The sequence below is a fragment of the Panthera uncia genome (genome assembly GCF_023721935.1).
Source record: "Panthera uncia isolate 11264 chromosome C1 unlocalized genomic scaffold, Puncia_PCG_1.0 HiC_scaffold_4, whole genome shotgun sequence".
NCBI lineage: Eukaryota > Metazoa > Chordata > Mammalia > Carnivora > Felidae > Panthera > Panthera uncia.
In genome coordinates, this window is record NW_026057585.1 from 23,884,474 (window position 1) to 23,899,466 (window position 14,993).

Genomic DNA, 14,993 nt, shown 5'->3' on the forward strand with positions numbered 1-14,993 from the left:
ACACACACACACACACAAGAATGAGACATGCAATAGATTACACAGTACTGACACTTCCAGGATTAAGTCTGAAGTCATCTATTACTCGTCTTTCCTTGTTGACATTTCAAGCAATATTATTAATTCATGAAATATAAAATATCTACCTAAATTCAATATATAAATCTAAACATGACAGTCTAAGCTTAATATTTCATTTTTTCAAAAAAGCTTCTTCTGAAATACACCTCTACAATGTCAATATACAATGATCTAATGAAAACTTCACCAATATACTCAAAGGTGATAGAAAATTTGTTCAAAGAAACTTCATTCACATAATGGTTTTTGAAATACATTTCTTATTGAAATCTGGATGTTATAATGGAGTAACTTGGTGGCACATTATTTAAAACATGAAGACTTATCATGGAGAAATGACCACTGAGAATTAAGAGAGAACTGAAATTAATTTAAAATGGAAATTGAAAAAAAAAAAAAAGTCTAGTCTTTTTTTAGTGTGACAGATCTGAGAGACTTTTTAAATGCCAGGGAATGCCATCTTTTAACAAACAACATTGCACTTTGGTAAAAATAAGACTGCTAATTTTCTAGTGAGAAAATGGGCTCAAAGGAGATGCAACTACCTCCTTCTAGCACGGAGGTAACGGGAAACAAAAAGTGGAATGTAAGCTGTTGAGATCTTCACTGCTGTTACTACTATCCAAATGATATACGTCTCCCCACTTTTCTATTTATTATCACCAATCTGGGCCACTGTGCTATGGCAGGTGATACTGCCAAATCATCTTTCTTCATTTTAGGTAGCCCAGGGTATGGCCTAAGAGTACTTTAAGAGACGAGGGCAGTCTGTCTTTAATACCACTAGCAAGTAGTTCTCTTCCACTGTATCCTCCCCCATGCTGATAGAAAAGCTTACTTAAGCCATCTTTACATAGTTCTAAAATCACTGGAATTAGTCTTGAGTTTTTACTGGACTTTTAAAGTCTCTAACGACAGATTCTACAATTAATTTCTCAGTACACTCTTCTCTGAAAAATTACTATCAGTCAGGAAAAAAAAATTTCGGTTTAACTTAAATGTCTTCCACATTAAAAACAACCTACATTGGGGCACCTGGGTGGCTCAGTCGGTTGAGCGGCCGACTTCGGCTCAGTCATGATCTCGCGGTCCGTGAGTTTGACCCCCGCGTCGGGCTCTGTGCTGACAGCTCAGAGCCTGGAGCCTGTTTCAGATTCTGTGTCTCCCTCTCTCTGACCCTCCCCCATTCATGCTCTCTCTTGGTCTCAAAAATAAATAAAAAAAATAAAACGTTAAAAAAAATAAAAATAAAAAAAATAAAAACAACCTACAAAATATTTCATGATGCACTATTTATTTACACCATAATGATAAATTCTGAAAAATAATTCTGTATATTTATATTAATGTTAACTTCTAGTTGTAAATCAACAAATTTACAACCTCCCCTTCATAAAAATTACATAAAACATGTTATATACATTGGCTCCAGCAAATTATTTCTAGTTGTAGAAATACTTTTAATTTTAATACTGTATATCTTTAGCTATGGCAGCAGGTATGCTGGAAAAAAATATTGACACATGTTCATGATGAGACATAAAAATGCCTGTTCTACTTCTAGGATTGTTATAAGGATAAAATAATGTCAAAGAGCTTCATAAACTGCCACACAAAGGTGTAACAAGAATCCTTTTCATATGAAGTGATCTTCATCAGGTGGGTCACCCAGATATTTTGAGTTGACTCAGCAATTTTATAGATTTCTCATGTTAGTTCTGACACATTACTAACCCTTCCACCACTGAAATGGATGAACACACAGCCATGTATATGATACAGGTTCAAAGTCCAGTGGGATGAAGTGATATTACTTATTTATCTTAAGGTCACACAGACATCCTTAATCTTGCCCAGAAGAATTAAAAAACCTAATTTATTTTTTTATTTTTTATATTTAGTATTTATTTATTATGTATATATTTATGTATTTATGTATTTATTTATTTATTTTTGAGAGAGAGACAGTGTGTGAGTGGGGTAGGAGCAGAGAGAGAGGGAGACACAGAATCTGAAGCAGGCTCCAGGCTCTGAGCTATAAGCACAGAGCCTGATGTGGGGCTTGAACTCACGAACTGTAAGATCATGACCTGAGCTGAAGTCGGATGCTTACTGACTGAGCCACCCAGCTGCCCCCAAAAACTAACCTTTTTGTTAACTTCCTTTAAATCATTTACAAATTTATCCATGGTTTTTAGTAAGGTTTTTATTTTAGAACAGTTTTAGATTTACAGAAAAACTGAAGCTTCTACAGAGTTCCTATATAACCTGCACACTTCCTTTTCCCATTAACATTTTACGTTAGTGTAATTATTGCAATTAATCAACTAATACTCATATATTATCATCAACTGAAGTCCATACTTTGTCAGATTTCCTTGGTGTGCATCTAATATTCTTTTTTGTTCCAAGATCCTCTAATACATTTAGTCATGTCTCATCCCCTTAGGCTTCTCTTGACTTGTCCTTAGGATTATTTTACCCATGATTTTTAAGGATGCACAATTTGTTTTATCCCTTCATTTCCCATTCTAAAATTTATACCCAAAGTCCATTAAATTATTTCTCTTGGTCTTACTTCTTTACCCTGTTTAGGACATCTGGTAGTTTTAAGTCTCACATACTACTGAACACAGTATACTGGAAGGGCCTTCTAATTCATAAAGTATTGGGTTTTCGGTGAGGAGGGAGGTTTTAGAACATTTTATTTCCTGATTTGAAACTAAAAATTTTGCTTTTGACAAAAATGAGAAACGCTATTCTATCCTCAATCCATGCCTCCTCTTCTACAAACCTACCCTTCAATTCCTTATTGTACCTGCTGGAATCCATTCTTTTCTATCATTAACAATCAAATTTTTCTTTTTCAACGTGTTCCTTAGAGAAACTTTTTAATTAAAAGCTTGCTTTGTCCTCTTGGAACTTCTCTTATAACCCTTTCAAAAAGTCATTTTTACCTCCATAAACCCTTCCCCAAAGGAAAGAGAAAGGATGTATTATTCATCATTCTACCCCACCACCCAGTGTTTCTTTCAGACTGCTGTCCCACCACCATCAATTAAGACAGCTTCTGCATGAAATCATTTCTCATCAAAACAACCATCAGGTTACCGGGACATTTTCACTCATTATATAGACTTTTTAAGCACCTGGCTTTATTCCTCCTCCTCTCTCAGCCCCTATTATCATCCTGTGATATGTCAAACACTCTGATCTCGCGATTTCTTTAAAACTTCTACTTTGATAATTTTTACATCAATCCATTTTAGCAACTTCTCTCGCTACATCTTTTTCTTTTTGTTTTGCCATCCATTTCTAACATTTAAATCTCCTTTCCCGACTTCCTTCTTCCATCTTTCTCAATTCTACCCCATACAACCACTGAATCCACTTGTGGCCTTTATTTATTTTAGCCCTTTCTATTCTTCCTGGACTTGACTTCACAATGTAGCCTAAATTTCTTTGATATTCTTCAATGCCAGACTTGGATAAATCCAATCTTGTACTCTGGCTAAACTTTCATGTGCTTAAGTATTAGAGTGAACACAGAACACATAACATACCCCAAAACTGATTCACAAACATTTTGTTATTTAACATCAGCTGACTTCCTCATCTATTTTCAAGAGTTCTCTACAAATCCACTAGACTTAAGTTCAGAAAGTCTACAATTGAGATCAGAATCCCCTTAAGTTTTCCAACCAATTTCAGAAGTCCTCCCTTCCTTCATCTGTTTCCCCTTTTCCTTTTTTTCATAAAAACACAATGGTGAGAGGAAAGAATATAGACTACACAAATGACGACTTCGGTTCTGGCTCTAGCTCTGCCCCTACATTGTTCCCCGCCCCCCCCATTTCTGTGTGAGCTTGACAATAATCCCTTGTAGTTCTCACAGTGATCTAAACAAGTACCTCTTTATTTTTTAGGATCCAGCATTTTCACTATAATCTTGAGCCAATACACTACAATCAATTCTGGGACTTAATTCTATCTCAGCTCTCATTACTTCTTTTCTAAAAGAAACATCTTAAAGACTGAGAAATTAATATTTTAAAAATTCATCCCTGAGAAAATAGAGGATAGTTCAATAATCCAAAGACTCAGGATCATTTTCTAAGAATGCACACATAGGGAGATAGGCATGTTCAACCGTAGTTTCTTACTTCTTAGATGTTAAGACAGAAATGAAATGAGAAAGCCAAAGATATGGGACAGTGAATTAGAACAGGTATTTTCGTGTGATTTATGATTTATGTCTAATATGATAAAATACTGCTTTTCTAATTATATGGTTTTTAAAAAATTTTTGATGTCATGACATTCACCGATACACTTTAAAGATTTATGTAGTTTCATATTTCTGGGAAATATTTCTAGAATGTGTGTATACTTGTAATTATCTTAATCTTTGTTGGGTGATGACTTGCAAATGTGTCTGCAGTAAATGAGTTATTTGGCTTGATTTTATGACCAGAATTTTCTTTGCTATAATTCAGTCTTATAATGGAATATTATAGACAGGCTTTGCTAAAATTAAGATTTTGGTATTTAAGTTTTAATGTGTATTTTGTAAAAACATAAAAATACAAATTCAGTTTGCTATGTTTTGGTTTCCATGATACATACATCTCTATTTTGGATCCACTTTTGAACGGATATATGAACAATACTTTTGTTTTTGCAATCATATAATAACCAGGTCCAACACCTAATGGGCTGGGCAACAAAAAGCCAATGTCTTGGCAACACAAAACACCTTAGTATAGGAGGGACAAAAAGGAAATTAAAACTATAAGACTTACATATTTACTATATGTATGACATTATTCTATTTTAACTCCATGGGGGGGAGTTTAGTCAGACTAAGAGGCCCAACTAGTCTACTGCATATTTTATTCAATTGTCTGTTAGGAGTATGAACTCTGGAGCCAGACTGCCAGCATCCCTGAATACCTCAGCCACCCACTAATTATAAGAATCTGAGCAAACTGCTCATCTTTTTGTATTCCAGTTTCTAAACTGATAAAGTAGGCGGACAGTTAAGGGTTAACTTCATTTACGGACAATGTGAGGACTAACTCACAAGGGTTAGGAACAATGCCTGGCACATAACGCATATTCAATCAATGGCTAGTGATTAGTATCCATATGCATCAGACAATTTCATTCTAAGCCATAGTATTTCAAATATTTTTGCTACAAAATAAATGAAATGAAGAACTGCAGCAATATAGGTGGAATCTAAGTAACTACTTTTAAACTAATAATTTTCTAAATATTTATTCCTCTCATGGGAATTACCCAAAAGATCTAGGCATTTTGACAGTGGAGCCATATTTTTCTAGGGAAAGCAAATAGTGTTAGGAAAAAAACAGCTTATCTCTTCTGTCAATACCCATCATCCAAAAAGACCCCACTTCTTAGAAAGTGGTATAAAGTATCCTCAAGACTCCTTTCCACAAGGATCTTTTTAAAAAAGTCTACTTAATGGCCTACATCATAATAATTAAATGAAATCAGACTAAGCTCTGAGGCTACTGAATGGTTCAGAAAAAAAAAAAACACACAAGAATTTCTAAATAGCATTCACCTTTGGAGGATACTGTAACAACCTAAATTTATTAAGTAATATCTAAAAGACAATAATGAGTATCTTATTTTAAAACCACACATGGGAAAACATGGGCATCACTTAAATATATTATAAGAAAATAGATGAGTATTGGTCTATTGCTCATTGCGACATACTAATTAATTTCCAATTTGTCTGGATTTGTAGTTTTCCCCCTCATCACCCTACTGAAACAGCATATTGCAATGTTGCATAAAAGATGTTTGTTTTTACTGCATATCTTATAGAACCATATTAAAAATGTATAAACAGACAGACTGCACATACCCACAGATACAAGGAAAAGAACACCTAAGGGATGTTAATCCTTTGAGAAAAAAACTCACACTCATATCTGCGGGTCTTTTTTCCCCTCATAAGTAGCTGCAGGAGAAGTGATTTATATTCTTTTGGTATTTAGTAAAGAAACACTAATGCTTCCCAGTTCTTTATTTTAGGGTGATGTATTATTTTTGGGGAGAAACATATTTAAATTTTAATTAGCTCTGTTTAGTCCTTATCCACCACCACCCTTTTCTTTTTTTAGGCCACTGGCTATGACCAAAATAAAAAATTATTATTACATAAATAAAACTGCTCACCTCTGGGCTAAGGCCATTATCTCAAACCACTCTGGGGCTACCAGAACCAGGAAGCAACCTACAGTTTCTGAAGTTTAAAGCAGAAGTTGGGAAGAATCTAGGTTGTACCCATTCATAAACTGGTTTAAATAATTAACAAAAAACAAAAGCTGGGCATCAATTTCTTCCACCTAAAACTAGTAAATAAATGCAAGAATTTAAAACTGTCTAGAACAAACCAATTATAAGGTAAACAGCCTTAGGTGATGAAGGAAAATTCTACAAAGATTTTCAACTAATTAATGGAAAGGGATATGTGAATGGGGAGGAGGAAGGCAACATTTGCAACCCCCATATAGAATAAATTAAGGCAGCAATCACTGGTGGATTCTCAAACCATTAGATCAATATAATGAAGGATCATAACACCTAAACTACAATCTATTTTAAAACATGACTAAAAGTGGGATAACCAGATGTTTTATGCTTCCAATAGACATACAATATGAAACAAGAACACCAATGAAGTATTCCTATGAATATTCTTGAGAAATAGAAATAACAGAATCTAAATTTAATCAAGCTTTTGGAGTTAACTTCTGGTTCACATGGAAACAAGTTAAGATGACACTACAAAAAAGAGCCACACCAATCCAGACTGTAGGACTTTCTCAAAATAATTAGGTTTCCTCATTAAGTCAATGGATCTGAGGGTGGGCATGAAGGGAGAGTACAGATTACCAGGGTCTTAAGAGAAATAACCAGATGTCATATATGGCCCGAGAGGATATTCTGAACAAAGCAACTCTTAAAATACATTTTTTTGAGAAAACCGGGGAAATTTGAAGATGGATTGAGTACTCAATGACATTAAGAAGTCACTGTCAAATTTGATGGGTGTGATAATCATATTATGGTTTGGTAAGAAAATGTCATTATTTTAAAGATATTATGGTAATGTTTGAGATGACATGACATGATGTCAAGGATTTGCTTCAAAATACAATAGAAAAAATGATGAACAGATAAAACAAGTGTGGAAACTATTGAATCAAGATGATGGGAATGTAGGATTCACTATACTGGTATATGATGACTGAAATCTTTGATAGTAAAAGTTTTTAAAACCTACCATATGAATAACCCATTCGAAAATAACAAAAGCTTTCAGAAATTACTTAAAAATAATTTTAAAAGAATATTTTAAAGTTTACTTGTTGATTTTATGCATCACAAACAAACAGGAAAAAAACTCAATTTAACAGCTAGACAACATTCTATCAGAAAAATGCCAAAATATATTTATTTGGCATGAATAAACAAAGTATTAAAATACTATTCAATAGCTATAAAGAATTTTTTTTGAGAATTCTGTTAACTTTGCTAAAAAGCTAAATTTAGCATCTAAAAATTACTAACTTTTCTCTGTATTTATCAACTCCCATTACACAGTAAAACCATCTTGGGATTCTTGAAAAACTACAAACTACTGGGACACACTCCTCATTATTTTCAGTGTAAGGGTAGGGCTTGGTGATTTCCACATGCAGAAAAATTTGAGAGACACTGTCCTACAGAACTACAGATTTACCTTTATGAACAAATGTTTGTTAGATCGGTCCTCAATTATCAATTATTTTGACATCAACAGATTTCGTATAAAAAGTTTTGTATTGACTTTTGTTAAGGCCATATGAAGAAATGGATGACAATTACTTTATTCAACTCAAAACGCATGGAAAGCTCTAAAGTACTCTTTGTACACAGTACCTTCCCTAATTTTTTAAATGTAGACAACATGATCATGAAAAATTACTTCCAGCAATTTTTCTAAAAGTGATCCGCCCCTTAATAAATTAAATACACTTCTTAAACATGATAAAATGATCATAGTAACGACATCTCAATTTATAATCTCAAGGATTTTTATCACCTTTTTCTTTGAAGTAGAATACGTGAATAACTAATAGTCTGCTGGATTTGTGATTATGTATTTAGATGTCAGATTTCTAATTATTTACAAAGCACTAGGTCTCACTTCTTGAAAGAAGTACATTTTCTGAGACACTGAGACACTGTAATCCCTAGCACTAAAAGAAAAAGAGAAGCCAAGTATAAATGCTAGTCTTAATAAACCATTATGTAAAATAAACCAATTAAAATGTATAATATTGATTCCGAATTCAGCCAAATCCTTAGATATAAAATTATACGAGGTAAAGTGAATTCCCTAAATATTTGCAGAAAATATTTAGTACTTGTGTTCTTACAGAATCTTCGAAATAAAGGGTCATCTATCAATTATTTCATTTTGAACAAGTACTGCTTGAGGAAGTCTCAGCAGGAAATGGATCAATACCATCAATACCAGTTTGTTGTATGTTGAAGTCACCTGACATTAAATATCATTGCAGGCAAATAAACAAAGAAAAGATTTAGTTACCATTCCAGAGGGCATGACCTTACTAAAGTAATATTGGATGTTGCTATAAAGGGTGCCTGAAAGCTACTATAAAAGGCAAAATAGTAAGTGGCTCCTTATAAAGATGACAATATCCACCAATGTGGGGGAAAAAATTAACTTCATGTCCGATAAATAGATATCTTTGGATTGAGATAAATTTAAAAATAATTTTTCTATAAACTGGCTAGCGTAAAATACTGTGTGAATCAAGTTGAAGACTCAGCTTATATGAAATATGGATAACCTTAAAACACACTTTACATGTACATCCCAATAGAAAGACAACCAATTCAGAGACTTCTGTCTAATAAGCATTTAAAAATTACAAGCTAGCTCATAATAAAAAATTAAAATAATAACCTGACACATTCTTATCAAATTAATATCCAGTAAATCAAAAAAATAATACTCAATGCTAGTAGGGAAAAAAGTGGAATAGCCAGCCTCATATACCATTCATATTAGTTTTTTTTTTTTTTTTTAATGTTTATTTATTTTTGAGACAGAGAGAGACAGAGCATGAACGGGGGAGGGTCAGAGAGAGAGGGAGACACAGATCTGAAACAGGCTCCAGGCTCTGAGCTGTCAGCACAGAGCCCGACGCGGGGCTCGAACTCACAGACCGTGAGATCATGACCTGAGCCGAAGTCAGACGCTTAACCGACTGAGCCACCAAGGCGCCCCCCATTCATATTAGTTTAATATCACCTTTCTAGAAAGAAATTTGCAGTAAGAATCAGGAGTCTTTAACACTTTTTTTGATTTAGTATTTCTAGCTCTAGGCATCTAGTTTAAGGGAATAATTTGAAAGACAAAAAGTTATGTACAGGGTATCTGTCACATGCCATATATATTAATAAAAAGTATAGAAGAAGATTCAATGTCCAACAAAGGTACTTTCAAAAATATTAAAATTAGTTTTAAAAAAAAATTCTTACAAAATAACAATTATAACAACATATCACAAAACTGCAGTGTGATTTTAATTTTGTACAAAAATACGTATTTACATAGAAAATAAGAGCAAAAATATTAACAGTGGTTACCTCTTGTAAATGATCAAAACTATCAGAGTCCATCCCATTATCTGATTTTTGAATCTTGTAACTCCCCTAACATTCAAAAAATATCTGGGGATACTTAAACAAAACCCAGTTATAACAAAATCCAAAACCACTGAAATAGATAAACGATGAAATCATTTAGTAAAAGGTGAATTCACATATTTCCACTACAAAACATTTCCTTTTTCCTTATCAAGCAAGAGTGCAGAAACAAAGATATATTAAAATAGTCAAAACAGAGCGAAGGAGAAGACACTAGCCACATTTATTAAGGAGTGAACTTTACTCATATGCTTTTAGTGCAAAAATACACAATACCTGAAAAATGGATAATGAAAGTACAGAGGAAGACACAAGTTAGTTATGCCAGTGCTTCATATTTATGAGAAAAATGTTTTACTATTACTTAAAAAAAAAATTTCATCAGGGCTATGAGGTTACAAGGAAAACAGTGATGAACTCCCTAGAAGAATCTTCATGACTTCTAACCTGTATTCCATCCAGAATCCAAACACACAGAGGCACATCTAACTATACCCAAATGAGCACACACACAAACTCCTTAAGAGTCCAAGGAACTGATTGTTATGGTCCTATGCTTGTCACTAGCTGGAATTTCTTGGTATTTTACCCTTAAATTGTTCAACGAGTTCCATGTGAATTTTTAAACTTCTCAAAAAAGAGACATCATCTGCTTTGGTTATTTTAAGGATTAAATAATGTGACTGAACAGTGCCTAGTAGAATGCCTAGGACCTAGAAGCTACTCGATAAATGTTCATGTTTTCTCTTCTGTAAAAATCATATCATTTCTATCAGTAAAGAACTGAAGAATCTATAGTAATGATTATAATCAAAGATCATGTATCACTCATTGTCTCACTCTTGCCTTTACCTTTAAAATGGTACATTACGAAATAATCAATTTAAGAAGCCAAGTTAAGGGAGTAAAGGCTTAAAGTAGGCCCACACTGTGATAGAGATTCTGTCAGAAAAAAATATTACCAACCTTAAGACTCTGTTAAAGTCATGAAAGACAGTTAGGGCTTGTGCTAGATGTGTTAGAACATTAGAATAAAGGGTCAGTTTGGTCTCAAGTCACCAGAATTAATTTCAAATGTCAACTGCTTCTCTTGTGCATTAGGGTGTCTCTGTTCACAGATGTATCACCTATACTGCACTTTCAATGGAAAACACCATTGTTACATATCCACAATAAATATAAATCTATTTCTAAGAATTACTTCATTATAATATGCTTTTTCTGACTGAGGGACACAAACTAAACTGTAAGAGCTAGTTTTTAACTCCTCAATCTTGGGTTCCATATGGACACACTCTGATTTAAAGAAAATCTTACAAATATCAAATGTCAAGAATTTCTGAAACACAGCAAATAAAACTAAAATTTCATCCTAAGTTATAAATCACTCATTTTACTTACAAAGTAACATTTTCCCTTATTCTTCTTTCCCTATTATCTTCATCTTTACTCCATCAACTAGTTGTTGCAAATTTTTGTATTTTTTTTATGGGAGGTGACTCAAATCCATTGTAGAACAAGGTGAAATATAAATGATTGAGACAAAATGTGAATACCAGAATAAATCTTCATAGCGAATTCTTCGTTTAAATTGTTTTTTAAGAGACAGATTATAATTATCATTGAAAAAACCCATATGACTAATCCCATTACATGTTTCACCTGTTCACTTTTCACCGTTTCTGTGCAGTACTAAATTAAAGCAATCAGAATTGCTAAAGACTAAAGAATATGGACAAAGACTCTAGACATAGACCAAGACAGTGTGTAATCAAGTTTAACGTGTAAATAACTCAACAGTATTTCTTTATTAGAGCTCTTCTTTTAACAGAGAAACTGAGGATGATGAAAGGAATATAGCTGATAGAACTGTAATTAACACTTTAAGCTTTTCTCCCAACAGCATTCATATGCATCATAAAAAAAATAATAATAATAACCTAACACAATTTCTTAAATTCCAAAATGGAGGATTTATTATACTTACTGTAGTTTTAATAGGCACTTTCCCATTTGGCAAAATGGGAGAAAAGTGGTATAGACAATAAAAATCATACCTAAGAGAGAGGTCTCCTTGGCAAATGCTGCAGCAATAGCTGGGTCCAATGCAGGTTGTCCATCCCCAGATGGAAGATCAGGTCGAGTATAATCCCTACTTTTATCATTGTTGTATTTTACATTCAAATTCACAAGTTTGGAAAAATCAATCCTTAGTGTACAGCAAGCATTATAAATATTCTGACCATCTAGGGCCTGTAAAAGTGAATAAAGTATATCAGCAGTCTTAAGGAATGAAAATTAGCAAGAAATAGGATTTCGACAATAAAACCCAATATTGAAGACCTGCACATAAAAGCCACCAGGAAAGGGACCAAGTATCATGCATCATTCTTCGTTATCCCAGCTGTACATTATTTGTTTCCACAAATACTATCTTCTTTAAACAGAAAGTGCTACTTAAATCTAAAATACAACCAGTTGAACACATTTGCTAATGCTTTTAATTCAAAATATCTGCAAATAATTTAAAAAAATAAACAAGGATGACAGTCCTGTCAAAGTCATACCATAATAGTCTGCTTAATACTTTAATTTTATTATACACATTTTTTGCTGGATGGCAGTACTTAGAAGAATTGTTAGAATTTTGTAAGGTAACTTTTGTTTGATGACACATTTTATGAAGTGCCTCAAGCCAAGTAAGTATCACTATAAGGCATAATAGCAAGTCCCATAAAACGGGGCAAAAACTATTATTTCCGTAACTTGAGGTGTTCAACCTGAATCAAAATAACTTGAAATAGAAAATCCAACATCATCCCAGGAAAGCTCTGGAATAGAAGAGTACAGGCTCTAGAGCTGAAAAGTCTACATTCAATTACGTCATATTGAGCAAGTTACTTAACCTCTCTGAGTATCAGGATCTTTCTTAATCTGGAAAACAAAGATGGTAATGGCTGCCATGATCCTCACAGGTTACTTTGAGGATTAAACAAAAGATCACGTATGTGTAAGTATAATGTGAGTTATAAAAGACCATGCTGCTGTTATGATTATTATGGTTTTTTTTTCCTGCTCCTATATAATCACAATTGCTACTCCAGCTGGATATAAGCCTAGAAGAAACTAAAGAACAAGGGAATATATTAATTTTTCATTAGAAGAATAAACATTTACTGTATAAAACAACAGTTCAGAAATGAAGAATGTTTAGCTAAATCACCATGAAAATGAAAATGAAACAAGTTCTTCTGATAATAGATCAATAGATTAAGCCTGATGTTTACATAGACCAAGATCCATTATATGTATATATTTAGAACTATAGTACTTTAGTAGTAGACCAGCATTTTTTTTTTTTTTTTTGCAGACTTTTGAAGACTGGACTGAAATATATATGAACCTTAGGACAAATTCAAGAGATTGTTGAATTTTTCCAACACTCACTAATGCTCCACTGTTAATCTGTTTTTTACATAGCCTTCATTGTCTTAATAAGCATAAAAATGTAGCAACTGAGGGGCACCTGGGTGACTCAGTCCGTTGAGTGCCTGACTTCGGTCAGGTCATGATCTCATGGTTCATGAGTTCAAGCCCCATGTTGGGCTCTGTGCTGACAGCTCAGAGCTTGGAGCCTGCTTCAGATTCTGTGTCTCTCGCTCTCTCCCTGCCCCTCCCCTGCTCACTCTGTCTTCCTCAAAAATAAACATTAAAAAAACTTTTTTAAAAATGTGGCAAATGAACTACAAAGTTTAGAACCAATTCATTTTGTAGTATACTGAGATATACAAGGATGACTGCAAAACAGGAAGAGATCTGTAGCACAGCAGGTGATGTTCTCCGCAAGTGCTAGGAGAGTTGTGACACAGTATGAAAGTTCTAATACCTACAATGTGCTATACACTGTGCTACGTTCTAGGAATATATGTTCTAGGAACAAAGCAGAAGAGCCACCCACTCTTATATAACTTATAGGAAAACAAAATATAGACATCTCACAAGTAATTACAAATTTGATGTGTGGTAGTGAGAACAAAGGAAGGGACGTGATGTAGCTGGAAGTTTACGGAAGACTTCTCAGAGACTTCTAAACCTGAAAGAGGAAGACAGGTAGAGGTGGACATAAAAAGACAAAGAGAAAGCAGTAGAAGCAAATGAAACATCAGGTTCTAAGCCTGAGAAATCAGAGAAAATACAGCATATGCAAGCTATTTTACAAAGTCCAATATAGTTGGGGTGCCTGGGTGGCTCAGTTACTTGAGTGTCCAACTCTTGATTTCAGCTTGGGTCATGATCCCAGGGTTGTGGAAATGAGTCCCGTGTTGAGCTCTGTGCTGAGCATGGAGCCTGCTTAGGATTCTCTGTCTCCTCCTCCTCCTTCTCCTCTGTCCCACTTCCCCACCTACGCACTCTCTCTAAAATAAATAAAATGAAAAACTTTAAAAAAATTCCAATTTAGTTAAAAGAAGAGAGATGAGATTGGAAAGACAAACACTGAGAATTGCTTTAGAGTTCTGTAAGCCATGTTAAGGACTGAGAAGTTTACACTAAGGACAAAAGCCAGTCACTGAAGGGCACTGAGAATGGAAGTAATAGGACTTTATGTTGAATCATCCTTAGTGCTCGGGAGAAAAATAAGTGTAGGGGAAGAACTCAAAGTGGTGAGGTGAGTCAGAGGCCTTCTGGGATTCTTGGACTAGCTGTCCAAATCACTCTGCATGAAAAGGAGTGTGTCAGAATCTGTATTAACAGCGCACTAAACACACTACTAGAAGTATGCTGACTTGTATTTTGGCAAACGCTCCTGGTACCATCAGACACCAGCACTTTGAATAACACCTGGTTTAGACGAAGGTGGTGTGCAAGAGAGCTGGGAGACAAAAGGATAGATTCAACAGAAATTTAGGATGAGAATAAGATTTGGTGGTAGGATGAAAGGAAGAGGAATAAAAGACATGTTTTCTGGCTTGTTACTGACATGGAATTCAATACCCTGAGCTTTTTACTGACACAGGTGAGGAAGGGTTTGGTTTTTTTTTTGGGGGGGGAGGGGGCGGGGAGAAAGGCTGAGTGGGTAGGTGACAGGAGCTGAACTGATCACACTAAGTCTGAAGGTGCCTAATGGTCCACTAAGTTCCTACTCTGGGTCT

General features: G+C 34.2%; 1 protein-coding gene across 5 annotated transcripts in view; it reads right to left on the minus strand.

Moving 5' to 3' along the window:
- Positions 1-14,993, minus strand: part of PTBP2 (polypyrimidine tract binding protein 2) — an 81,129-nt gene that overhangs the window by 13,248 nt on the left and 52,888 nt on the right. For all 5 annotated transcript variants that reach the window (XM_049616759.1, XM_049616758.1, XM_049616756.1 and 2 more), the window contains one exon: positions 11,901-12,096. In XM_049616759.1, coding sequence (XP_049472716.1) covers positions 11,901-12,096 — 196 coding nt within the window. The remainder of the gene's footprint in view (positions 1-11,900; positions 12,097-14,993) is intronic.